At 42.7% G+C, this 22,084-nt stretch overlaps 1 protein-coding gene across 1 annotated transcript; it reads left to right on the forward strand.

The window, feature by feature from the left end:
- Positions 1-804: 804 nt before the first annotated feature.
- On the forward strand, positions 805-19,269 carry mapkapk2a (MAPK activated protein kinase 2a). The gene is made up of 10 exons (XM_053868663.1): positions 805-1,490; positions 13,793-13,932; positions 14,895-14,959; positions 15,034-15,113; positions 15,950-16,076; positions 16,164-16,239; positions 16,310-16,434; positions 17,121-17,206; positions 17,292-17,372; positions 18,043-19,269. Exons 1-10 carry the CDS (start codon positions 1,251-1,253, stop codon positions 18,190-18,192), a joined length of 1,170 nt encoding a protein of 389 aa, XP_053724638.1. The 5' UTR covers positions 805-1,250; the 3' UTR covers positions 18,193-19,269.
- Positions 19,270-22,084: the final 2,815 nt, after the last annotated feature.

The following is a 22,084-nucleotide window of genomic DNA, read 5'->3' on the forward strand; positions in this document are numbered from 1 at the left end:
GATACCAATGATGAAAAGACCACCAGCCAACTCCTAGAGGAGGGACGACCTGTAGGTCCCATTGAGGAAACACCTGATGCCAAGCCTGTTTCAAAGTGCCTCATGTTAACAAGGCCACATGAAGACCTGATGCCACCTGATTCAAACCTGCGAAGCGAAGCAACTTTCTTCAGATGGTCCTGATCCAGACAGAAAAAGCTGGAAGCATCCAGATCTTCATGGGCCAGAGGGGACCCAGGCAAGATATGACTTCTTCAGACTCCATACCGAGACGGTCAGATGACATTGTGACAGTATAATAAAGGCCATCTAATCTGATCCAAAAAGATCAGCGGGAAGTACATTAAGACCTTTCAGTGCCTCAAATGGATAAACCAAGAGCGAATAACTATTTTGATTGACCCCTGTTTCAGCTTCATTTTTTTCTATTAGAGAAGTACTGACACCTAGTGGTGTAAATATGTTACGATTAGTCAATGTAAATCGAGCAAGGACAGAACAACAGCTACTACCACTACTGCTACTACAATGAGTACAAGAAATAATAAATAGCCTTATAAGGAATCACCTCTGGAACGACCGAGCTTCTCTCCCTCATAGAGAGAACAGAGATCAAACAGAATCTCTGGAGCCTGTTCGTGATTGATTACATCTGTAATCCCATTTTCTCTTGAATGGAGGTCACGTGATTAATCTCCCACAGAAAGTCATCTCCTTCCGATATGGCCGCGCTTGTTACTGGCCCTTTAAGGAGACGAAGTCGGGCCGATGACGTCACTGCAAAACCTGCTTTGGCTGGGTGCTCGTCGGAAAGTGAAGTGTGTTTGTCGCTTTCCTGCTCCCGGACTTTCCTCTGTTGTCTGTCACTCGTCCATTGTTTTATCGTCGTTTTTACGTGTTGAAATTCTTTTAAACCCGAAGCAAACCCTCGTCCCTGAATTATCGGAACTGGGGAAAACTTTCCGAAGTCATCTTTGCGAACCCGGTGGACGGCGACACCACCGGAGATGGATAAGCTAACTGATAGCTGAGTCGGAAAATCACAGGTCGAAGAAGCGGATCCCGCTGGCATGGTAGCCGCTCATTTCGCCTTTTAACTGCGTTCCGGGGGACCCTGCGAGCCTCTACCGTCGAAACCACGCCGTGGCCGGGTGTTAGGTCGGGCCTGCTTGCGACACCCTGAAGCTAGCTAACACAGGAAGACGACTCCGGTTGGTAAATAGTGGAAGTCGCTCCATTGTTGGGACAACATGCTGTCCAACGCGCAGAACCAGCCGCTGTTTCCAAGCCCGGCTGGCCAGCAGAACCCCGGCGGGCAGCAGAACCCCGCCGGTCAGTTCCTCCCCTTCCATTCCAGACCGACCTTACAGATCAAGAAGAACGCCATTACCGATGATTACAAGGTGACCACCCAGGTGCTGGGGCTGGGCATCAACGGCAAGGTGCTGGAGATCTTCCAGAAGAAAACCGGAGACAAATATGCACTGAAGGTAGGCAAACGCTCCCCAAAGTTATTACCCAAGTGTAACAACTAAGGTGCTGACCAACAGGCGCATAGTTGTATTATTATTGGCTGTGAAAACGAGGCACATGTCACCCAGAATTCCTTCCTGGAATCTATTTTCACTTGAAAAAGGCTGACTTGGCATGAATGGATAATGTCCACCTTAACCTTAAGGATGTGTAATTGTACTTGCACTAGTTTCAGTTACATCAACATGACTCCAACTTTGACGTGTTCAAGTAAATCCCCTTCGACATTTGCTTAGCGATTTCATTCCGCTTTCTTTGTGTGCTGAAAAGAATATAGTGTTTTTCATGGATCACGACTGTATGTAAAAAAAATATTGGCAGAAAAAAGGCAATTTAGTCTAAGTAGTATAATGTAAAATTTCTCTTGAATCATTTTTGTCCATACATTATAAACATATGTTAATGTTTCGCCTATATTAATATTAGTGTGTTAAGCATGCAGGTTTTCTGTAGATTTGTGTGTGCCATGAGTGTGGCCACTGCAAACACAGTAAATGTCTTTCATTGGCAGGAGGAAATTATCATGTTTTCTCTCTGACACTTCTCAAATATGACGTTGTTGACTTTGGGAATGACCTCTGTGTTTTTCAGCCTCTTGTGAAATCATGGAGTCCCGTTGTTAGAAGGTTGTTCATTTGGACAGTATTTCAGACCATCAAGAAGTATTGCTGAAGTCAACAGTGCAGCCATGATTTCAGTAGTCAGTATTTGGTTCTGGACAATTATTGCTATTTTAACACTTAAAATAAGACAAATGAAATCCGATTGCCTTTTGTTGTCCATCAGTAAGAAAAATACAAATTTGGTCTTTAAGGACAAATGTTTCTCAACTTTTGATTCTTACATGCTCTTTAAATGTATTTTTTCATGATTATTTAACTGAACAATGTGGCGAAAAAAAATCTAGAATCAGTCAAACTCAGTCAACACTTTGTTTTGAAAGTTGAACGCCAGAGGTTTTACGCACGGAACAAACAAATGTGTGTTGATCAAGTATTAGTGACAGCGATGGGATTAAAATGATTCCTATTAGCGTACGAGCTGTAATCTTTATCTGAAACAAAGATGGTCTTTTTTACAAACACAACAACATCATGAAAGGAAATTCTTTGTTGAGATTCTCGGGTATATTCCTACTGTGGATGTGGCAAAACAAACAGCTGGGTCATGATGATGTTTCCTGAGCTCACCTGCTGTAGCAGACAATGATTAAGAACAGACGTCACAACTTGCATTATTGTCTTGCTTTGACTAAAATGTGACGTTGGCCTCAGGGCACTTTTTTGTCTGAAGTCATTTCCCATATCTCTTTCTAAAGTGTTCTTGAGTGAATCATAAAGAGGAAATGTCTTGTCTGGCTCAAACCTTGGTCTTAATCTGGGCACAATTTTTCTCTGCTTATGTACTTTTTTCCCAGTAAATTCAGGGTTTCCACTAAACGTAAATGATGGTGGCACAGTGCCACGGCTTAAATGATAGTCCTCGTGCCTTTCTTCTCATGATTAATTATTCAGCAAATGTCAAAAAGTTTCTGGTTCTGGGTCACGTTTGTTATTTATTGGGCTCCGACGAAATGCATTTATCCCGATTCAATATTTACCTGATACCTGTCCCAATTTGATTTATATCCCCATTCTAGTTTATATTACGATTCTTAGTGCGATTCCATCTCATCTCTACACTTACACTTAACTATTATATTTAAACGTAGACAAATAATGATGTGGGAGACGGACTCCACTAAAAGGTTTAATCAAAAAATGGTTTCAAGAGAGACTGCAGTGTGTCCAACATATGGAATAGAATGAAAATATATTTTTTGTTATCGCCCCATATTACAACATTTATTGTGATAACTTTCTTTTTGGTCCATCCCTACTAAGTCTCTCTCCAATCTGCGGCCCCCCTCTCCTGGTCTATCCGGCCAGTTGCGCAACTTAAGTTCTGAGGAGGCATTCCTGTCATTTAGTCATAATGATGTTTCTTTCTGGATTTTTCCATTGGTACCACGTTGAAAACCACTACAATCATGTCCACTTCCGTGATGCATTATCTGTTTTCTTCTTGTTTCTTATTTCTTCCACGATGTGGATCATCAAAACAAGATGCTCAAGCAGAGAAGCAGAGCTTAAAAAAAATCCCCAAACAATATGGAAAACCACTGCTGTGGCTACTCAGCAGATATGTGAAGGTCCATGACAGGCGATGTCTTCCCCTGTCTGTACCACCAGAAGCGCCAAAACCCTGATCCCTGATCTTATTCTGAAACACATAAATGAAACAACAAATCATACACACACACGAAAAGCAACATACAAACATGCAAAACACAATTTAAAGGTGGATTCATAATCATAGCTGAATTCTGTCACGGGTGCTAGCTGGTTTCATCCATCTTACACTTGATATCAAAACGAATGAGAGGATGGAATATTTGTTGGTTGAGTTTAAACACCACCTGATGGTGAAATGTCTTGCTAGTAATCGGCCTGTGACTCTCTGAGATTCCTAAATGACATAATTTTGGCGGATGTTAACCTGCCATGTGTCACAAGTACCCAAACAACTTTCAGCCTGTGGGCAAGAGAGAGCGATGAAACTGTGATTTCATCGTTGAAAGACAACAAACTGGTTGTTGCACTTCTTGTGTAAACCTCAAGTGTGTTCCAAGAGTTAATAACAGTTTTGCCATATCCTCATCGCTCTTTGGAGGTGTTCAATGGTGTGTTTAGCACACAATTCGATCTCTATTCAGTCAAACTCTGATGGAGTAAATTCATCCAATAAATCAGCTGCAGCATTTGCATTTGTTCCTGAATTTCTGTTTGTGCATCTCGAAGAGTAGAAGTTTGAAGAATTATTCCAATAATGAGGGTACAGAACCCAGCTAAAGGGATGCTGTTTTATACCTTAATAATAATGAGTTACAATGACTTAGAGCCTTTATTTGTGTTGTTCTGAGCTGTTCAAAGATGTTTTTGCCCAGGCGATGCTCTGGGTGACACAGTGTAGCATTTTTTGATTTAGGTGTGGCTTACACAACAAAATCACATTCCAAACTTCAGCATTGTAGCTTTCCCACAGCTGTAAAATGTTCATTAATATCCAAGATCAGGCTGTGCAGTGGTTTTTGTAGCATCCCTTATATAAGTCACTGCAAATATTTTGAGATCTTACTCGCCTAAATAGATCGCACAGGTGGAGTCTAGGTTTATTTTTGGAGGAATGTCCTGACACAACGTGTGCCAGGAGCTGGGCCTGAGCCAGGTGACCTCTGTCAAAATTCAGGGTAATTCGGGGTAGGGATGGGTACATTTGATGACTGATACCTAGTTTGTTTGTTTTTTTAATTACGCACAAATTAAATCCAGCTACCGAATACACTTTGGGGAAGTGCCACATTCCTTTAACTTTCTTTAAGTGCAGTCACATATCTGACCTCTGATGTGAGCAGGCTAGGTCCTTGGCTTTTGCAAGGAGATTCAGTGTTGCAGGTGTCACTCTGCGATGATGATGATGATGATGATGATGATGATGACGACAACGGATGCAAGATAAATCTTCAACACTATGCTTCTTTACCTGGAGGAGATGAAAATGATGATGCTTCACTTGCATCGTCATGAGAGATCGCTCATCTCCCCTTCTCTTGATGCAGTCAGCATGCACAACGCTCCGTATAAACACACAGTTTATTTCACGACACACACACCCACATTCACGTTATTTCGCGATACACACACACACATTCACATGTTATTTTGCGACACACGCACACATTCACATGTAAGACTGTTATTTGTTTATTTTACTTTTTTCTTATCTTTATTTGTACTATTGTTTTTTACTTGCGTTTATGTTTCCACCTGTCACACTGCTGGAAATGGGAATTTCTCTTCCGAGATTAATAAAGTATCTATCTATCTATCTATCTATCAGACAGACACACACATACATATTGCGCCCCCACTAGTTACTACTGCTACTGATGTCACTAAACTCTAGTATATGCAGTTGTGTGTCTAAGTCCAGCTTGGAAAATTGCATACCTTTCACTCCCATGTTCAATGGTTTGATTGAATGCAATTTTGATTTTATTGGTAGTCAGTATTACCAACTGTGTTCGCTCAGTACCAAGAAGTATTTGGTACCAATCCCTAATTTGGATCCATGCAGAGATGTGGTTTGTATGCAGTTGTTTGAGCTCTGCCTCTAAGTATGCTTTTAAGTGAGAGTTTTGACTGGAACAAACAAACACATTCATGAAATGACATAATGCATACATCATTGTAAACCTCAGAGACCTTTCACCAACTGCTGTAAAAACATGGTCATCAGAACTCTGTCTGAATGCAGTATTTAGTTGTGGGAAGGGAACCGAGTAGAAACTGGTAATGATTTAGGTTGAACTTGGATTTCGAATTCAATAAAATGTGTGCAGCCATCGCTGTTTGGACGTAGCTGCTGCATTGAGTAATATTTCCTGTTATGTATGTCTGTAGCTCCTGTCTGCATAGCTGGTATTCACATTTGAGTTAGTGCAGATGCTACATCCGCTAAGCTGAGCTCACCACTGGACACTTACAGTCTCTCCATCACTGGGGAGAAGTTTGATTCTCCTGGTGTCTTCTTGTCAATATGTATAATATGTACCTACTGGTGTTGCTGTATGATGTTAAGTCCTATTTTGACTCACCTTTACATGGACTGAACGTCTCAGTCTTATATTTATTATATTTTTATGGTTTGGATCTTCATGTGGCATGTTTCATGACGTCTGCTGGCTTGGTTATGATATGTTATCATTCCCACACTGCTGAAGGGTGTAAAGCATCTCAAGGTGTCGTCTTACTGTTGCTGCATTTATATGTATGCAAGAAACCAGATTATTTGGGGCATTAAGGTTAAAGCTGTGTTCCAACTTAAAATAGTCAGAGTGTAGTAGTTTGCCATTTTACTCATTGTTCAATGGTGATGTGTGTGCTGAATTCGTTCGAGTGTAAAATCTGTTCTGCTGTATATGTGGATGGAAAATATGCATGTTGATGGAGAAAATGGTTTGAATCAGGTTTATGAATATTAAGCGAATGTGACGTCTCACTTCAAAACTTGACCCTCATAGACTTGACACTCGATGTATTTGACAGCAAATACATCAAATACATTTCTGCTATTTGTTTTTGCAAATAACATGCCAAAATAGAGTGTAAAATAGAGTCAATAGCTAAAGATTTTCACAAATTAAAAGGGATTTTCTCCACTTTTGAATTTTTTTCAATGCAAAATGTGCTGTGGCTTAAAAAGGTTCTAGGATCTAAATCGTGTATATCAAGATCCAGAGGACTTTTAAGAAGATTGTTGTTAGTATGAACTGAGACAGCTGCACACAGATCAGATGTTGAAGTGTTCGAGGGAGAAAATAGCTTATTAATGAAATGATGCAGTGATCTTCCTGTAATATTTATAAACACCATTGCTGCGCTGCTGGAGTTTGCAGTGACTGATATTAACTTAGCATATGTTTGCATTTAATAGATAATGAGTGATATGTATTTCATTGAATTTCTGAAAGTGATTGTATGCAAGTTGCTTTCTGCTCGAATCACCTAAGTAAGATGGTACTTCATCTTGTCTCTAGTCTCATCTGTACTCTTTAACTTAATTTACTTTTCAGTTGTGTCTGTATTGTGTACTTGGAACACTGTTGGCTCTGCATTTTCATTCACAAAGATATGCAGTGATCAACGTCCGTGTCATCACCAGCTCCTCTTCCTCTCTTGAGTCACGCGCTCTACACCATGGTTGTGTAATAGGCTTCTGAAACTGTCACTTTGAAGTGAAACCAGTTGAAAATATTTCTGCTGCAGAAATATCTTGTCTGCTCTTTAGAATGAGTAGCTGACCTGCATATTCATCCTGCACCACATTTGTTTGCCTTTAATTTAATCACAGTGTTGTATGAACTTTCCTTTTCCGGGAGAGTAGTGGTCAAAGCTGTCGTTAACCTCCAGCTCATGTGACAAACTGACTTTCTTCTATATTGGATCCCTATTTTGCTGTTCAGGCACTTGATCAAGAACAGTCTGAAAGATGGTGTGCTGTTATACTTGGGTTGCTTTGCGTTGTCCATCCTGAATAAAAGGTTGCTGAACTTTTGAAGGTACTTTTCCTAAGGAAAGTGTGTGTAAGTATATGTGAAAATGGTGAAGAATATTGAAAGTATTGTATTTCCTAAAGCTGCATGCAGTCAGTTCAACGTGTGTATTGTTTCCTTCCTTTATATTTCTCGATGTATCATAAATGCATACAACGAGGGCATAAAACTTTCTCACCGACGCAGATGAAGTTCAGTAAAAAGGGAAGTGCCACACCAGCTGCTCGTCATCGTTGGTCTATATTATTTGACCTCCGTCTGCCCACCAGACTCTGATTGTCTGATCAACTGAAATCATTTGCATAGTTTTGCCTTAACAGTGAAAGATTTTAAGTGGGAGTGGGGTGTCACTTGCTCCTAGCAGAACGATCTCATGAGCCGTAGCCCTTTTTGCTGTTTGTGAACGAGAACTGAATGTTTTGTTGGCAGCAGTTGCGGCAAACACAAGATTAGATTCAATCAAATCTCTGGTAAACTTTTAAGCTTCTTAGTATTGACTGGATTTATGCCATTGTAATTCACACCCTTTGTCATTTAGTCCATCTAAGTTCCTCTTTTGTCAGGGGAAGTACAGATGGGAAAATGCTTTCACAAAGGGGGGTTGGAGATGAACCTGAACTTTCTTCTAGTTATTATAATGACAAAGTTAAGAGGCTGCTTTAACACTGTAAAATAGGTTGCATTGTTGTAGAACTCTCCCTTTCTTTGGGCTCTGGAAGGGGAGTGACTGAAGATGATGACTTCACTGTTCTGCCTGTAGTGTCACAGTGTAATGACAGTGACCGCTGATGCACAATGTTTCGCTTTAACTTGGCCAAAGTCTCAGACTCCATGTTGAAATATGAATTTAGTTCTTAAAACCCTTCCTTTGCGCTGGTATGTCAATGCAATTGGATTTCTGGCTACCAAAAATGAGGCAATGCTATTTGAGCAACGAGCAGTTGAGTGTCTTGGGAAACGTTTGATCTGAACGACCCAAAACGCAACACTCCACATGAAACCTGGCGATCCTAGTTATTAGGAGTTAGGAAGTCATTCATTTATTGTGAGTAATGATATTTTCAGAGGCATGAGCTGATGTTAAACCTGATCCTAAATGAGTCCTGCCTCTGTAATCCTTACGTTCTTACAGTCCTAGGTGAACATATGTTCCACAAAGCAATGAGTGTTTGTCTTTATTATACTTTTCTTTTTAAAATTTGCTCTTTAATTTAGTCCCATTTTCCCGATAACTCTTGCCAAACACACACGCCGATTAACGCACCAAAGATTTCTGACGATGTTGTCATGCTAGCAGATGTCTTTAATCAGATCAGTCCTCATTGACACATAAACATGTTTGCTTGTTTAACCCACGCCAGCGCAGGGACACCACAGGCCGGCTGATGTTTAACCCATAGTCAGATTAAGAGATCTGAGGCATCAGGTCCGTGGATACATCACCACCTCCCACTGGTCCTATCAGTGACTCTGCTTATCACCATTCTCTCATTTCGTCATCACAATTGGCAGGTGGAAACTGGGTGATTCTCGCCCCCCCGCGCCTCTCCCGTCCACTGCAAGGCTTTTGTGTTTTCTATAGGAAGTGCATTGTGTGTCCATCTGGGACCCTCCCTCCCCCCCTCACCATCTTGACTGTTTAGCCTCAATGGGCTAACAACAGATGGAGGCTTCGCAGTCATACAAAAACCCAGCAGAGGACGGGGGTGTGATCCTCATGTATGCACATGTGTTCAGAAGGTGACATATCTTTGTTTGTGGACGGCCTATATTTAGGTGGCTATTTTGGGGGCGTGGCATTTGTCATACACAAATGAAATCATGTTGGTGTAGCCCCCCCAGCCTCCCCATTGAATTGTTCATATTGCTGTACTTCAGTCAAGTGCAGTGGCATCCAAAACGAAGAATGGCCGTTTATTTTATGAATTCCCAGGGTTTCCCTCAGTGCCTTATAATGTAGGCGGCCACCATTGGAAACATCAGCGTTCATCAAACATCAGCTAACAGCGTGTTTCAATACTGAAACATGCTCTGAACTTGGGTGGAAGTTGGGAAAAATGTCAATCAAAACAAGTTTTATCTTCTAACCAGAAAGTCAAATGTGCAACGATAACTTGTATCTTGATTTTTCCTAGTAGATGCTAATGTTGTTAGCGCTTTCTGCTACTCAGTCTGACACTACAAAATCATAAATACTCCTTGAGAGGATGTGCATTCCCTTCATTGTTTGCATGTTACTGCGCATCATACCAGATGTCTTCTTGCTAATAATGTGCTTTATTGCACGTACACCCCATCCCATGTTTTTTTAGTGCTTTATCTGAAGCTGTTGTTCACGTTTTTCCCAATGCACTCACACAGAAGAAGAAGAAGAAGGTAGTGAGAGGCCACAGGATGTCGTGCCTCACCAGAGTTTGAAGCCATACGGCACAAACTGAGCATCTATTTTACTGAAAGTGATGCTGGCTTGGACAGTTCGGCGAGAGCAGTTGTCTAATCCTGCCCCGCAGCTCAGCAAGTGTACGACACTGAAGTCCGCCATCCTTGATTGTGCCCAGCTACATTTTTACTGGGTCTGATGCAGTCTGTGGAGTAGAACCAAATGTTCTGTCTGATGCCGTTCCTGTCGGCGTCATGGCTTTCACGAATAATTGATTTAATCCTCTTTGTTAACGGTGATTACAGTCACACCCCCGGCCTTCTATTTAAATCACAGGGGTCTTCCTCGTGACAGCTGCGTTAGGAAATTGGTAGTTTTAAATAGGAACGCACCAAATTGAATATCTGAAGCCGAAGCTGATTAAAATTTAAAATGCTTGGCCCAATACCAAATACTACGGAATATCCAATGTGGTTTCCAGGTTTTTACCAGTGCATAAGTTGTATAAAGAAATGTACAGCCAGAATATTCAGTCTAAACGTTTTTAGATGACTGAATATACTTAAACTAGACTTTATAGACTTTATTATATATAAATATATAAAATTATATAATTATATAAAAATTATATTTCAGATATGCACATTATAGGGACAATAATAATGACATATTATCCATGATATAATAAGCTGATAATGTAAACAGAAGCCTCTAGTTTGGTTGAACTCTCAGTGTAATTCTATTTTGGCTCACCAACACTGAAGCCGGACACACTTTTTACTTGACACAATGGACAACAGAGAAATCCGCAAATAAAGAGGAGACATGTCAGACTCAGGTCGTGAAGTCAAAATAGTCATGACGTGTGTTAACCCGCTCCTGTTCTGTCACCAGCTGACGAGACAGTGAGCCGCAGAGTTGGTGCTGTCACTGCAGAAGTGGAGGATCGTGTTGTCAGATCGTCATGCTGTTTTGAGAATGGTGGAGTGGTTTGCCAGAATTTCGTCGGCAGTCTCACAGTTAATTTCACTTCCGAACTTTGTTCAGGCTGCTCTGCGCAGTGTGCAGTGTGGCACACTCTGTTAATGTTGCTATTTTGCTATATATTTGCCACCGAATGTTCAGTGCACCCCTAGTTTTAACTCATAATTTAGATTTTTGTGACCTTGGAGCGCTGCAGCACTGCTGTGGGTGACAATAGTAAGTGGTGGACTTCAGTCTGAATAACCAAGTAACCAAGCTGGTTTGGTGGAAACACAGCAGAGCTGGGAGACCCTTCCAGCTTGGTCGTGGAGCCACTCTGATGAACGCAACCTGATCAGTTGTCCCTAGTTACATCAAGGTGAGAATTGAGACACTTTTGTAGTGCATTTCCTGGTCCTTACTGGCTCCCAGAAGATCATCTGTGGTATGTACAATGTACATGCAACCATTACCTTACTATTTAAATGTTTTTCTGGCTGTTATTCACAGTCAGGATTTTCTGATCAAGTTTTATGTAGCTGATGGATGATGGGCTTCTTCAGACTGCATGCTGCCACAGTTGAAAATTATTTGTAATTACCGACTGAAGGCTGTGATCAACATGTACAATCACCAGTGGTGCAACGGATTAATCCGCACGGACCGCTGTCCACAGTTTGAGATGCTCATGGTGCAAAGGATTGGTTGAATTTGGAAAATAATTGAGGCGGCATTGTCGTGGTGTGGCAGCAACAGGAGCCTAGATGGAGGCTGCTCAACATCCGTCATCACCTAGGCATTTAAGCAGCGTGAGTTGAAGCTATTTATAAAAGCCAAACGCACTCTGCGATGCACACCACATAACGGCGCTGTGTTCGGTGACAGGGGCAGGTCCAAATGAAATCTTACTTACTGAAACAAGTTGACATGCGCTCCTGCCATACTGTTCGTATAAGTTGGAAGTTGTTTACTGCTGCAGAAATGGTGGCATACAACTTTGTGCTTCCAGGGCAATATAGATCTGTGGACACCTATGCGCAATACAATTTGTGCTTTTGGAAAAGTGTTGTTTTGTCGCTACCACCGAGTGAGAAGAAAACATAAGCAATGGAACGATCAAGTCCAGCAGCCTTTGTCAAACTGGTTTAACAACAAAGTGCTGCGACTTTCTGAAGTTCAACGCCTGACTATCTGTGTCAGCCTGGAAGTGAATTCTTGCTGAGTTGTGTTTGGGCTTGATCAATGTTTGAATGTTCAACGGTTCTCCACTGTGAAGTCCTCTGAAGTCCCCGTCTGTACCTTGAAGGTAGGAACTCTTGTCTCCATACTGGTGTCATATGCAGCTCTGAACATGTTGAGTTGACATTTGATCACATTTGGACCAGATGATGTGTTTCTCCTGACCTTGCCCGTGTTGCAGTATTTGTTAACTTGTTCAGAGTAATATTGACTTGCCAATTTATTTCTCAAATAACTGAGAGACATTGCCCTTGCAGTGTGACCTCAACTCAAATGGCTTAATGAAATTATAACTGAGCAACGGCAGCGATTGAAGGATGTGTTCTGACAGTCACCTAAAGTTGCCCCTCTTCTATGTTGACTTGAAAGAGTGAAAAGATCATTTTCTTAAAGAAGAATAATTTTGCAAATGAGGCAAAAAACAGCAAGGCCGTAGCTGGTTTGTGTGACCTGTATTCTGTTTATTCATTTTTAAATGAACTGCCACTTGCCACCTCAACTAGTATAACTAGGTTGTTATTATTAAGAGTTGGTCGCAACATGGTGAGATAATATGGCTACAAGCTGGCCACAACTTGTGTAAAACATTTTACCGGTAGTGTGTATTTTTTGTTTTCTGTGAATTGGCTGTACTCAAGATACACCTCAGATTACATCCCAATATTTTTCAATCTCATGTTGAGCTGTGGGGTTGTCATGGTTATGAATAACAACACAACAAACCTAAAAAATTAAAACCTATTTATACAGACATCAAGGAAAATTTCCATATTGAGCGAGGAAGGCAGTCGAATTTAACTGCATTGAAAACACTGCGGAGATTGTGAAAGGAGTTGGAGTGCCCTCTGCTGGTCGAACTGCTCCGTCACAGATGTTAGTTGAACCAGACAAAACTGTCAGTCTGTGTTCCAGCGTGCCAATGTTCTCATCAGCTCGACTGTTTAGACATGATCCATATGGCTGAACATCTGCATACCTTCATCTATTATACTTATATCTATATTATATTATACTTATATCTGCCACATATGTGTCTGATCTGTGGCTGTGCAGGGATGTCAATCATTGCCTCACTGTCAGTACTTCAAGGCAAGACGAGTCACAACGCAGTGGTGGAATTCATTTTTATCTTTTTTACTAGCAGTGAAGGTGACACAAACTTGAACTGTTTCACTCATTGGTATATGAAGAGCATTGTAGAGTTTCATTGGGGAGCTTAAGTGTAATATGCCACAGAGAACGCTATGAAAAGTCATGCGTTTTATTATGTTTAAACATATATATTTTTAATATACGCACACAAAGTCTTTCACAAAAAATTGGGAAACTGCGAAATATCGTTTACGTTCCTGCCACTAGATGGCAGCACAGCACTGATGATGGCGTATGTGTCAGCTGAATTAGTCAATTTGAAATACTAACTGAATAGCAGTCTTTTTTTTTTTTTTTGAGGGGATTTTTTTTGACTTGTTATCATTGAGTCCCGTAATGACCGTGTGTGTGTATTTGTTTTGTGTCTTCAGATGTTGCAAGATTGTGCCAAAGCTCGCCGGGAGGTGGAGCTCCACTGGCGGGCGTCGCCTTGCGCCAACATTGTTCGCATCATTGACGTCTACGAAAACCTCTATCAGGGCAGGAAGTGTCTACTCATTGTCATGGAGTGGTAAGTTTCAGTGACGGCGAACACAGCACGTGCTCACCAGGGCTCTGGAAACAGGTTTCCAAGCGTCGCACTGACCGTAATTGAATTTCCATCTTGGTCCCAATACGTTATTGACAGTGAACTTTGTTCCGTTGTTACTCTACATGCAGAAAATTGCACTCATAAACAACTCATAAACATCTGACGTATTACATGTAGTTGTTACATTCATGTGAGCAGCAGAAATGATACAGAACATGAGACTATATGATCTATTCCAGTAATTCTTTCAGCGAAGAATACCAGCAGGTTAGAAAACGTGGGTTTTCGACGACGTTATTTGTGATTTTTGTCTATGTTCTTGTTCTCTTCAGTTTTGAAATGAGCAGCCATGGTGCTGATGTAATCTTGCATGAACCAAATTTGTCACACCACATCTGAAGACAAGACTTCTCCTAAATGCTGTCTCTCAGAACGATGCCTCCGTGTGAGATTTTCTTATCTCATCACCTAAACCCATCAAAGCCTCACCTCACTGCACGTGCATCTTTGACAGCTGCGGTCACAAGCGCAGTGGCAGTGGGGCCTTCTGCTTGCTGACATACAGAAGTGGAGTGACTAATTTCCGTCTGAGGCTGAAGACTACCCGAAATAAAGTTGTTCTCATAAAACTCAGACATTCCTATAATGCTGCTCAAGATGCTACTCCTGCCTCTGCACATGAGTCAGCTCTGTTGCCCTGCTCACTACACATTTACTCTGTGTGTCGAGTCATTGTCAGAATTCTCACAGGCAAAGTTCTGAGGCCGAAATCAGTGATATCTGAAGAGAAACTGTAAGATATCTAATTCCCGCACTGATTCTTCTCTTGGTGTTAGAAAAGTCCGTTTGTTGGTCCATTTCTGACAAGTGTTTGACTCCTGCAGCAGCAGGTGTCCCCTGGTGTCCTCCTGTTTAAACTGATGCATGTGTGCTCCTTGCAGCATGGATGGTGGTGAGCTCTTCAGTAGAATCCAAGACAGAGGAGACCAAGCCTTCACAGAGAGAGGTGCGCTGCCCTTCTGTTGTCTGAAATTATGAGTTGCACGTGTGAAGTGTAAGAACTTTCTCTTCTCCACGCAGAGGCATCAGACATCATGAAGAGCATTGGAGAGGCCATCCAGTTCTTACATGCAGTCAACATTGCACACAGAGATGTCAAGGTCAGTATCTGAGGAAGGCGAGTATCACCTCACTGGCACCACTGTCTGGGCCCTGTGAAAACCTTGTCCCATGGTTTCCCACAATGATGCGTTATTAAGGTAACTGCCTGCCTGCCTTTAAAAAAAAACAACAAAAAACAATGGCGTTACATGTTGATATTATCAACCCGAATGACGTCTCTCTCGTATGCACACTGTTGTTGATGTTACAGTCACAAGCACCCTCTAAGCTGTGCACAGAAAAATCCATCCTGAATCGAAAATGAAATACTGTAATTACCTGACTATAAGCCACTGCTGTTTCTCTCATGGCTTGAGCCCCATGGCTTAAACAACATTGCGATGTATATGAAATTTTACGAGGCTTCTTGATGTCAGGATATTAAGCCTCATCACATCAGACCAATGAAGATAAGCGCTCAAAGCGCTGTTCAACCGTGTTTGCCGGCATTTTCCAAAACCCGGTGCAGTGGTGACGAGACTGGTTGTGGTAACTGGTTGCACAGGCAACACTGCAATTCTGAACGCTTAAGACATTGCTACAGACACTCACTGTTACATGACGAGCGGTCGCGTAACACGGTGGCCTCAAGTGGACAAAATAAACAGATCACAACAGATGGCTTCACAAGCCTTATCAAAGAGTTTGAGAAAGGATAAATATTTGTACAAGTTGCTTCAAGTTCTTTGACATCCTGAGCCTTCAGCAGAGTCATGTGACTTCAATGACAAGAGTTGGTTTACTTACTGTATTGGAAGATTCTAGATCTGCAGTATGTTGTGAATATAATATTATTCAGTTGAACAAATATCTCTGTTGGGATTCTGTCTCATAGCCGGAGAATTTACTGTACTCCACCAAGAGGCCGAACGCTCTTCTGAAGCTCACAGACTTTGGTTTTGCCAAGGAGACCACCTCACACAACTCTTTAGCGACCCCATGCTACACACCCTACTATGTTGGTAAGAGGGTTTTACTTCTCTTGTTGTTCTGGAATAAATACTTTTAAATACGCTTATTGATCTCCCCCCTCTCTTTTCTCTTTGCAGCCCCCGAAGTCCTAGGCCCTGAAAAGTATGACAAGTCATGTGACATGTGGTCGTTGGGCGTCATCATGTATATACTGTAAGTTCCTGTACCCTATGTGAATTGCTCCTGCACCTCTGAACCTCATGTTTTGACACCGCCTTCCCAGGTTATGTGGGTACCCTCCTTTTTATTCCAACCACGGTCTCGCCATTTCTCCCGGGATGAAGAAGAGGATCAGGATGGGCCAGTACGAGTTTCCCAACCCCGAGTGGTCCGACGTTTCCGATGAAGGTCTGTGTCCACCATGTGTGCGACTTTAAGTGTAGCCCTGAGATGCACCGTTTTTGGTTCTACTCAGGTTTTGTGTTGCTGTGTGAATGTGGGAGAAACTGAGTTGTAGACTCTCAAATGTGAAAGTGTGCGTCAGAAAATGCGAACGCGACCATGCGCGCCCTGCCTTTACCGCAAAGTTTGAGGCTTCATGTGTGAGCTTGAAAATCTGAACATCAGGTATTTGCAGACTGCTCTGGCCAAGAAACTGAAACTTCAGGTTTCTCCACTCGCTGTTGCCATCACTGTTCTCAACAGTTGAAAGTGATGTCAAACATTGCTGCTTCGTTTGTTAAATTAACCTGCAGTGAACCCTAGCCTTTTGGTTTCCTGACTCGTCGACCGTTTCGGTCAACATAAAGACAGATGTTCGACAAAAGTCCCTGCTAGGGATCGTTTTAACTCTGTATTCGTCTTCTTTGGTTCAGATTTCACTCATGACTCATTTGTTTAAAAACGGTGCACAGCTCCAGAGTAATGGCTTTCTGTCAGCTAGCGGTTGAAAAATACACACTTTTACTGAACAAATAAAGATGCACTCATGTTCAGTGAAACACCAGCAGCTGTAGCTTCAAAGCCCTTGAGTTTCCCTTCTCCCCAAAGGTTTATGATCTTGTGAACTAACTACTGTTGTGCCACTTGTGCAGCTAAACAACTTATCCGGACCCTCCTCAAGACCGAGCCCACCCAGAGGATGACCATCACAGAGTTCATGAACCATCCTTGGATCAACGTATGGACCTATGGACCTTTCACTGATTTGTGAAACTGGTTTGCTGCAGCTGAAATGGCTCACATTCATGCCTCTCCTCCTGCAGCAATCGATGGAAGTGCCCCAGACCCCACTTCACACCAGCCGAGTGCTGAAGGAGGAGAAAGACGCCTGGGAGGACGTGAAGGTTTGTGTCATGGCTGCAAGCTTCCCTGTGAAGTGGTCGCTGAGATGTGGAGTCATCCGAGGTTTAGTTATAATACGATAGTGGACCTCTCAGGACACAACTCCCAACTGTCTCTGCTGCTCTGGGCTGTGCGCAGTGGCGCCAGTAAAAGGGGATCCAGCACATGCGTCAAAGCAAAAGTTACACACCCAAATTGCTGTTCTCTCAGCAAAACCTCTGGTTTACGGACACAAAGTGTCTCAGCGTTTCCGTCACATGACCAGCTGAGATGGCAAATGTACTCTGACTGAGCGGGTTCAGTGCACTGTGGGAGCAGTTGTTTCCAGTCACACTCTTGAAGTGTGACGCTGAAGCAACTGGTGTCAGCAAAAAAAGAGGGTGAACTGGGTTGCCAGATCATTGCTGAAATGTTAACGCTGTCCTCTTAAATCACCTGAATCAGATTCTTTGAAGTACAAAAACGACCCGCACTCTGTGTGCACTTTCCTCCCACACGCTGACACTGAGGTTGTCTTGCGACACTCTCCCTTCTATCTCTCCTCACCCATGACCCACTGTAACAAAGACTGTCCTAAGTCCCTCACTAGTAGGAAAAGAAACTCACAATAAGGAGTGTGTGACTCAGGCCTGTCACCAGCGGAGCCCCTCACTCTTTCACTCTCATCTTCAGGAGGAAATGACCAGTGCCTTGGCCACCATGAGGGTGGACTACGAGCAGATCAAGATCAAGACCATCGAGGACTCGACCAACCCGCTGCTAAACAAAAGAAGGAAGAAAGCCAGTAGCAACCTTGTGGATCCGCAGTCTGCCGCGCACTGAAACGGCTGGGCACAGATTGTTCAACGGAAGCAATAATTTGTCGTTTGCATGAGTTTCTCAGTGTTTTACTTTTCTTGGTGAATTCTAACGTTTGTAGGAGCACTGCTTTTTAAATCCTCAAACGTTTGACGGCCAGATCCTCATGTTTTTACCAGAGTTTTCCTTCCCAGCGTCAGGTTTGAACGTTGTGAAGCCTTGTTAGCATTAACTGTATGATTTCTTCCCCCACTTTTTTCTCTCTCTCTCTCTCTCTCTCTCCGTGAATGTTGACTCAAAGTGGCTGTATCCCAAAAAATGACAGTGAGGGAAGAGTAGTTTCGCACGTGTGAGCAGGTGTTCTATGAAATGACAAGTGGAATGTAAAGACCGTCTTGGGAACTCGGACTGCAGCGAGTGTTGCACTGAGGCCAATGCATTCATGGACCGGACGCGTCTGATTTTAGCCACCTTGGTTTCAGGTACATAGTTGTAGTGCAGGGGTGGGGCAGCTCCGCCTCCGCGTGTAGCTCATGTAGGAAATAAACTATTTTTTCATGAATTTTATCAACGTTTTAGTGTTCACCGTCACCCTCACTTTGGTCCTTCAGAATCTATGTCGTTGCCTGATAATATTTCGGGTGAATGCTATGCAGATATCAGGTTCATGTACTGTTGGACGTTGGCGTTGAGTTCAGTTAGCAGGTGTCTTGACTCCTGGATGGTTTTTGTCACGCTGGTTCCCTCTGGTTCAGTCAGACACCCAGATTAATCTGGTCCTCACCAACTGCACCTCGACCCGTGCGCGGCAGCCCCACAGGGTCACAGCCAAGAGCAGCAGAATCCAAAATCCCACCAGCAAGCCGTCGTCACATTTGCAGAGGGTGTGACTGCAAGTTCCTCTTTCATGGGAAGCGTTTGTGTTTAGTTAGTTAAACTCACATTTAAGTGTCACCAGACCTCACACGTTCACTCGACCGTCATGTCTCGTCCCTTAACTCGTCTTTTGTTGTGGATGCACCGATGTCATTTTGTTTGTCCATCTCCACACACCATGCTTTTTTGTCTGCTTGCTTTTGATTAAAAACACAGAAAAACTCAGCTTTGTCTGCTTTTTCTTTGCCACAAACCAGATAGCGTGATTCTGGTTTCCCCACCATTACAGCGTCAATTCCTGATAGGACCCCCCCAGGTTCAGAGACTCGGAAGAGATGAAGATACTGAGGTTGTCATTGGCAGAAGGGACCAGATCAGAAATGAGTCTGTCATAGGGACATGGAGAAGTTCGGCGACAAATTGAACTTGGACACATGGAGAAGTTACGATTTTTCCGGGATCGCCGTGCGCACTCAACTGGTGACGGCCATCGTGATCACTGTCATGTGTGACTTCTGGAATTAACGCGTTTGTGTAGCAACAGTGGCCTTGTGGCACTGAGTCAATAGGGACTTCTGACAACACTCAAACCCTGAATGCTGTAGTGTGACTGAGGAAATGCTGGGTAGCATCCTTGTCCGTCTGCCTTTGTACATGAAAATATTGAAGTGAAGAGGCATGGACTGAACAATCAGAGTGAAACTGTGGGGTTCAATGAACACCATCAGCCCCATCTTGTTATGACTGATCCGCCTCGTCTGAGTCAATCCTCTTCCTTTGAGTCAGAGTGAATTCAGCCGCCACACATTACATCCTGATGTAAATGTAGAAAGAATATTGCACCACAAAAACACCTGTCATTGTGAAGGCTGAAGCACAAAGTTCAGGGGCGAAATGACAAGGTGACACTGAGATTGTAGCACTACCTATTTGTGACTCAACAGCATTTCTTTCGAAACTCTGTGAAACTAGTTTATTTCCTGCTGTGCATTCAGCAATCTGACGGTCGAGGTCTGGGTGCGACCGAAGAGATGTTCCCCTGTTGGACTGTTCAAACCGTCCTGCACTGAATGGAGATCAGTTAGTATTTTGTTGTTTTTCTGTCATTGAGGCAAGTAAATTTCAGGATCACTATCTGTCACCGTATAAGTTCCAAACTTCCTAGTGTTACTTCTATGTTCTGTGATGACAAGAAAAAAATAGACAGACAGAGAATAGACAAAACTATTAGTTTTGACATCAATCTCATAATATTATGACATTAATCTTGTTGTAACGGTATGTTATTTAAGTCGCAATGTTACGATGAATCTCGTAATATTTAATCACGTAATGTTCATTTTTATCCTCTGTCACTGGAGGATTATGGCCACATTGATTCATTCTTTTTTGCTCCTCTCATGTTTTTTAGTTCATATTTTACTCATTTTTGGCAGCTATTTCATTGATAAAAGTTATTTTCTGATTGAGCTGGAAATATGCTATGGATCTCACATATGATGAATTTGAAAGACGCGTTTTGATGCCGTGAGATCTCTGCTTTTTGACCGGCATCAAATGTTACTTTAGTTTTTGCGGCATGTGTAGTAGCAAACTACAACTCACTCTCACTCAAGTGAGAGCCTGGGAACTCAGAAAGAGCCAGTCAAAAATGTTGACTGAAACGTTCACTGGAGTGGGGACATGCATATCTCACTTTTATATTGGAGGGATTATGTCTCTCATTTGTGGGGAAAAAAAAATATTGCTATTGAGAAGTTCTTTCAACCAGAAACAGAATTCCTGAGTGGGGACTTGCAACATTCAGCCGATGTGACTATGTTTGCTATCATTGTTCAAAGACTCTCCTCCTTCATTCTGACTCATAACATAAAAGACTATTTATTTCCCAAACAGACCTCCCTGTTTGAAGTGACCACCAGCATTTCTGGCACTGGTTGAACCTTTAAAGGTGATTCTGAGCAGCACCGAGTGTGTGACACTGGTGAGGACTCTCAGCCCAAGACTTGCTCTTGTGCTGGGAATCGTGCTGTGGGCTGTCAGCTGCAGGCAGACAGGCTGGGTTCTGTGGTCTGCCTTGCAAAAGAAATAAAGGCAGGCGTGTGACGATGCAGTGCAGATATGCTGGGTCAAGCCGCTGTTGATGATGATGATCGTGACGATGATGATGGTGCGAATTCTCACGCCTCTCTGCTTTCACATTTCATGCCATAAGTGACTCAGCTCAAACTGCTCTGCTCAGAAGACATTCCAGCTCTGAGCACACGTAAAAGCCACTTCCGAAGCCAAGTCAGTGGGGCGTCCGTGGTCTTCTGACTCACGTCCGAGTCAAGCATAGTAACTGCTGACGTCAGCATTTGGAAAACACTCTGACATTCTTCGGTCATCACTCAGGTCCCGTCTACTTGAGAGTCTGGGTCCATGGCAGTAAACTATCTATTCAGTTGAGACAGTCAGAACATTCCTCATGTTTTTCTTATGACTGTTATAATGAAACATAAGCAAAAACAAAAAATAGCCTTAAAACCATGTCTTTGAAAAACCAATATTCAGGCCGAAATACAAACATGTACAGAGCTCTGTAAGTTTATATTGAGGAGGGGTGAAGCAGCGGCACGAATGGCCTTGAACAAACTTCTGAATGTTTTATTGACATGTATTTGAGCTGCAACACACGAGCAGTAGCCGAGAACATAATATTAGCATGAACTGCAAGAGCAGCACGTGTCTTCCTCTCAGCAGCTACAGCATCTGAGCACACCTTTTCAAACGTTTCACTCCAAACAAACAAGACAATATATACCTCTGTAATACCAAAGACACTCAACTTACATCAGTAAATGAAGACACAGTGTAAAACAGTACAACAAACTACAATGACAACACAGCAGTCTACCATTTGCCATACTCACATTTGTGAGCCGGGGATATTGGCATGAACTGGGGAGCAGCCCACACTTCTGATGGACCTCTGTGGCTGAGTGAGACACTTTCTGCTCCGCTGACACAGCCTCCTCTTCCTCCTGTTGTTGAGGGGTAA

The sequence above is a fragment of the Synchiropus splendidus genome, chromosome 6 (genome assembly GCF_027744825.2).
Source record: "Synchiropus splendidus isolate RoL2022-P1 chromosome 6, RoL_Sspl_1.0, whole genome shotgun sequence".
NCBI classification, from domain to species: domain Eukaryota; kingdom Metazoa; phylum Chordata; class Actinopteri; order Syngnathiformes; family Callionymidae; genus Synchiropus; species Synchiropus splendidus.

What these genes read in the sequence shown, in the direction of transcription:
- mapkapk2a (XM_053868663.1), top strand. Translation starts at nt 1,251, where the DNA reads ATGCTGTCCAACGCGCAGAACCAGCCGCTGTTTCCAAGCCCGGCTGGC. An exon ending in GAGACAAATATGCACTGAAG is followed by an intron (nt 1,491 to 13,792) that starts GTAGGCAAACGC and finishes TTGTGTCTTCAG; the next exon opens with ATGTTGCAAGATTGTGCCAA. An exon ending in CTACTCATTGTCATGGAGTG is followed by an intron (nt 13,933 to 14,894) that starts GTAAGTTTCAGT and finishes TGCTCCTTGCAG; the next exon opens with CATGGATGGTGGTGAGCTCT.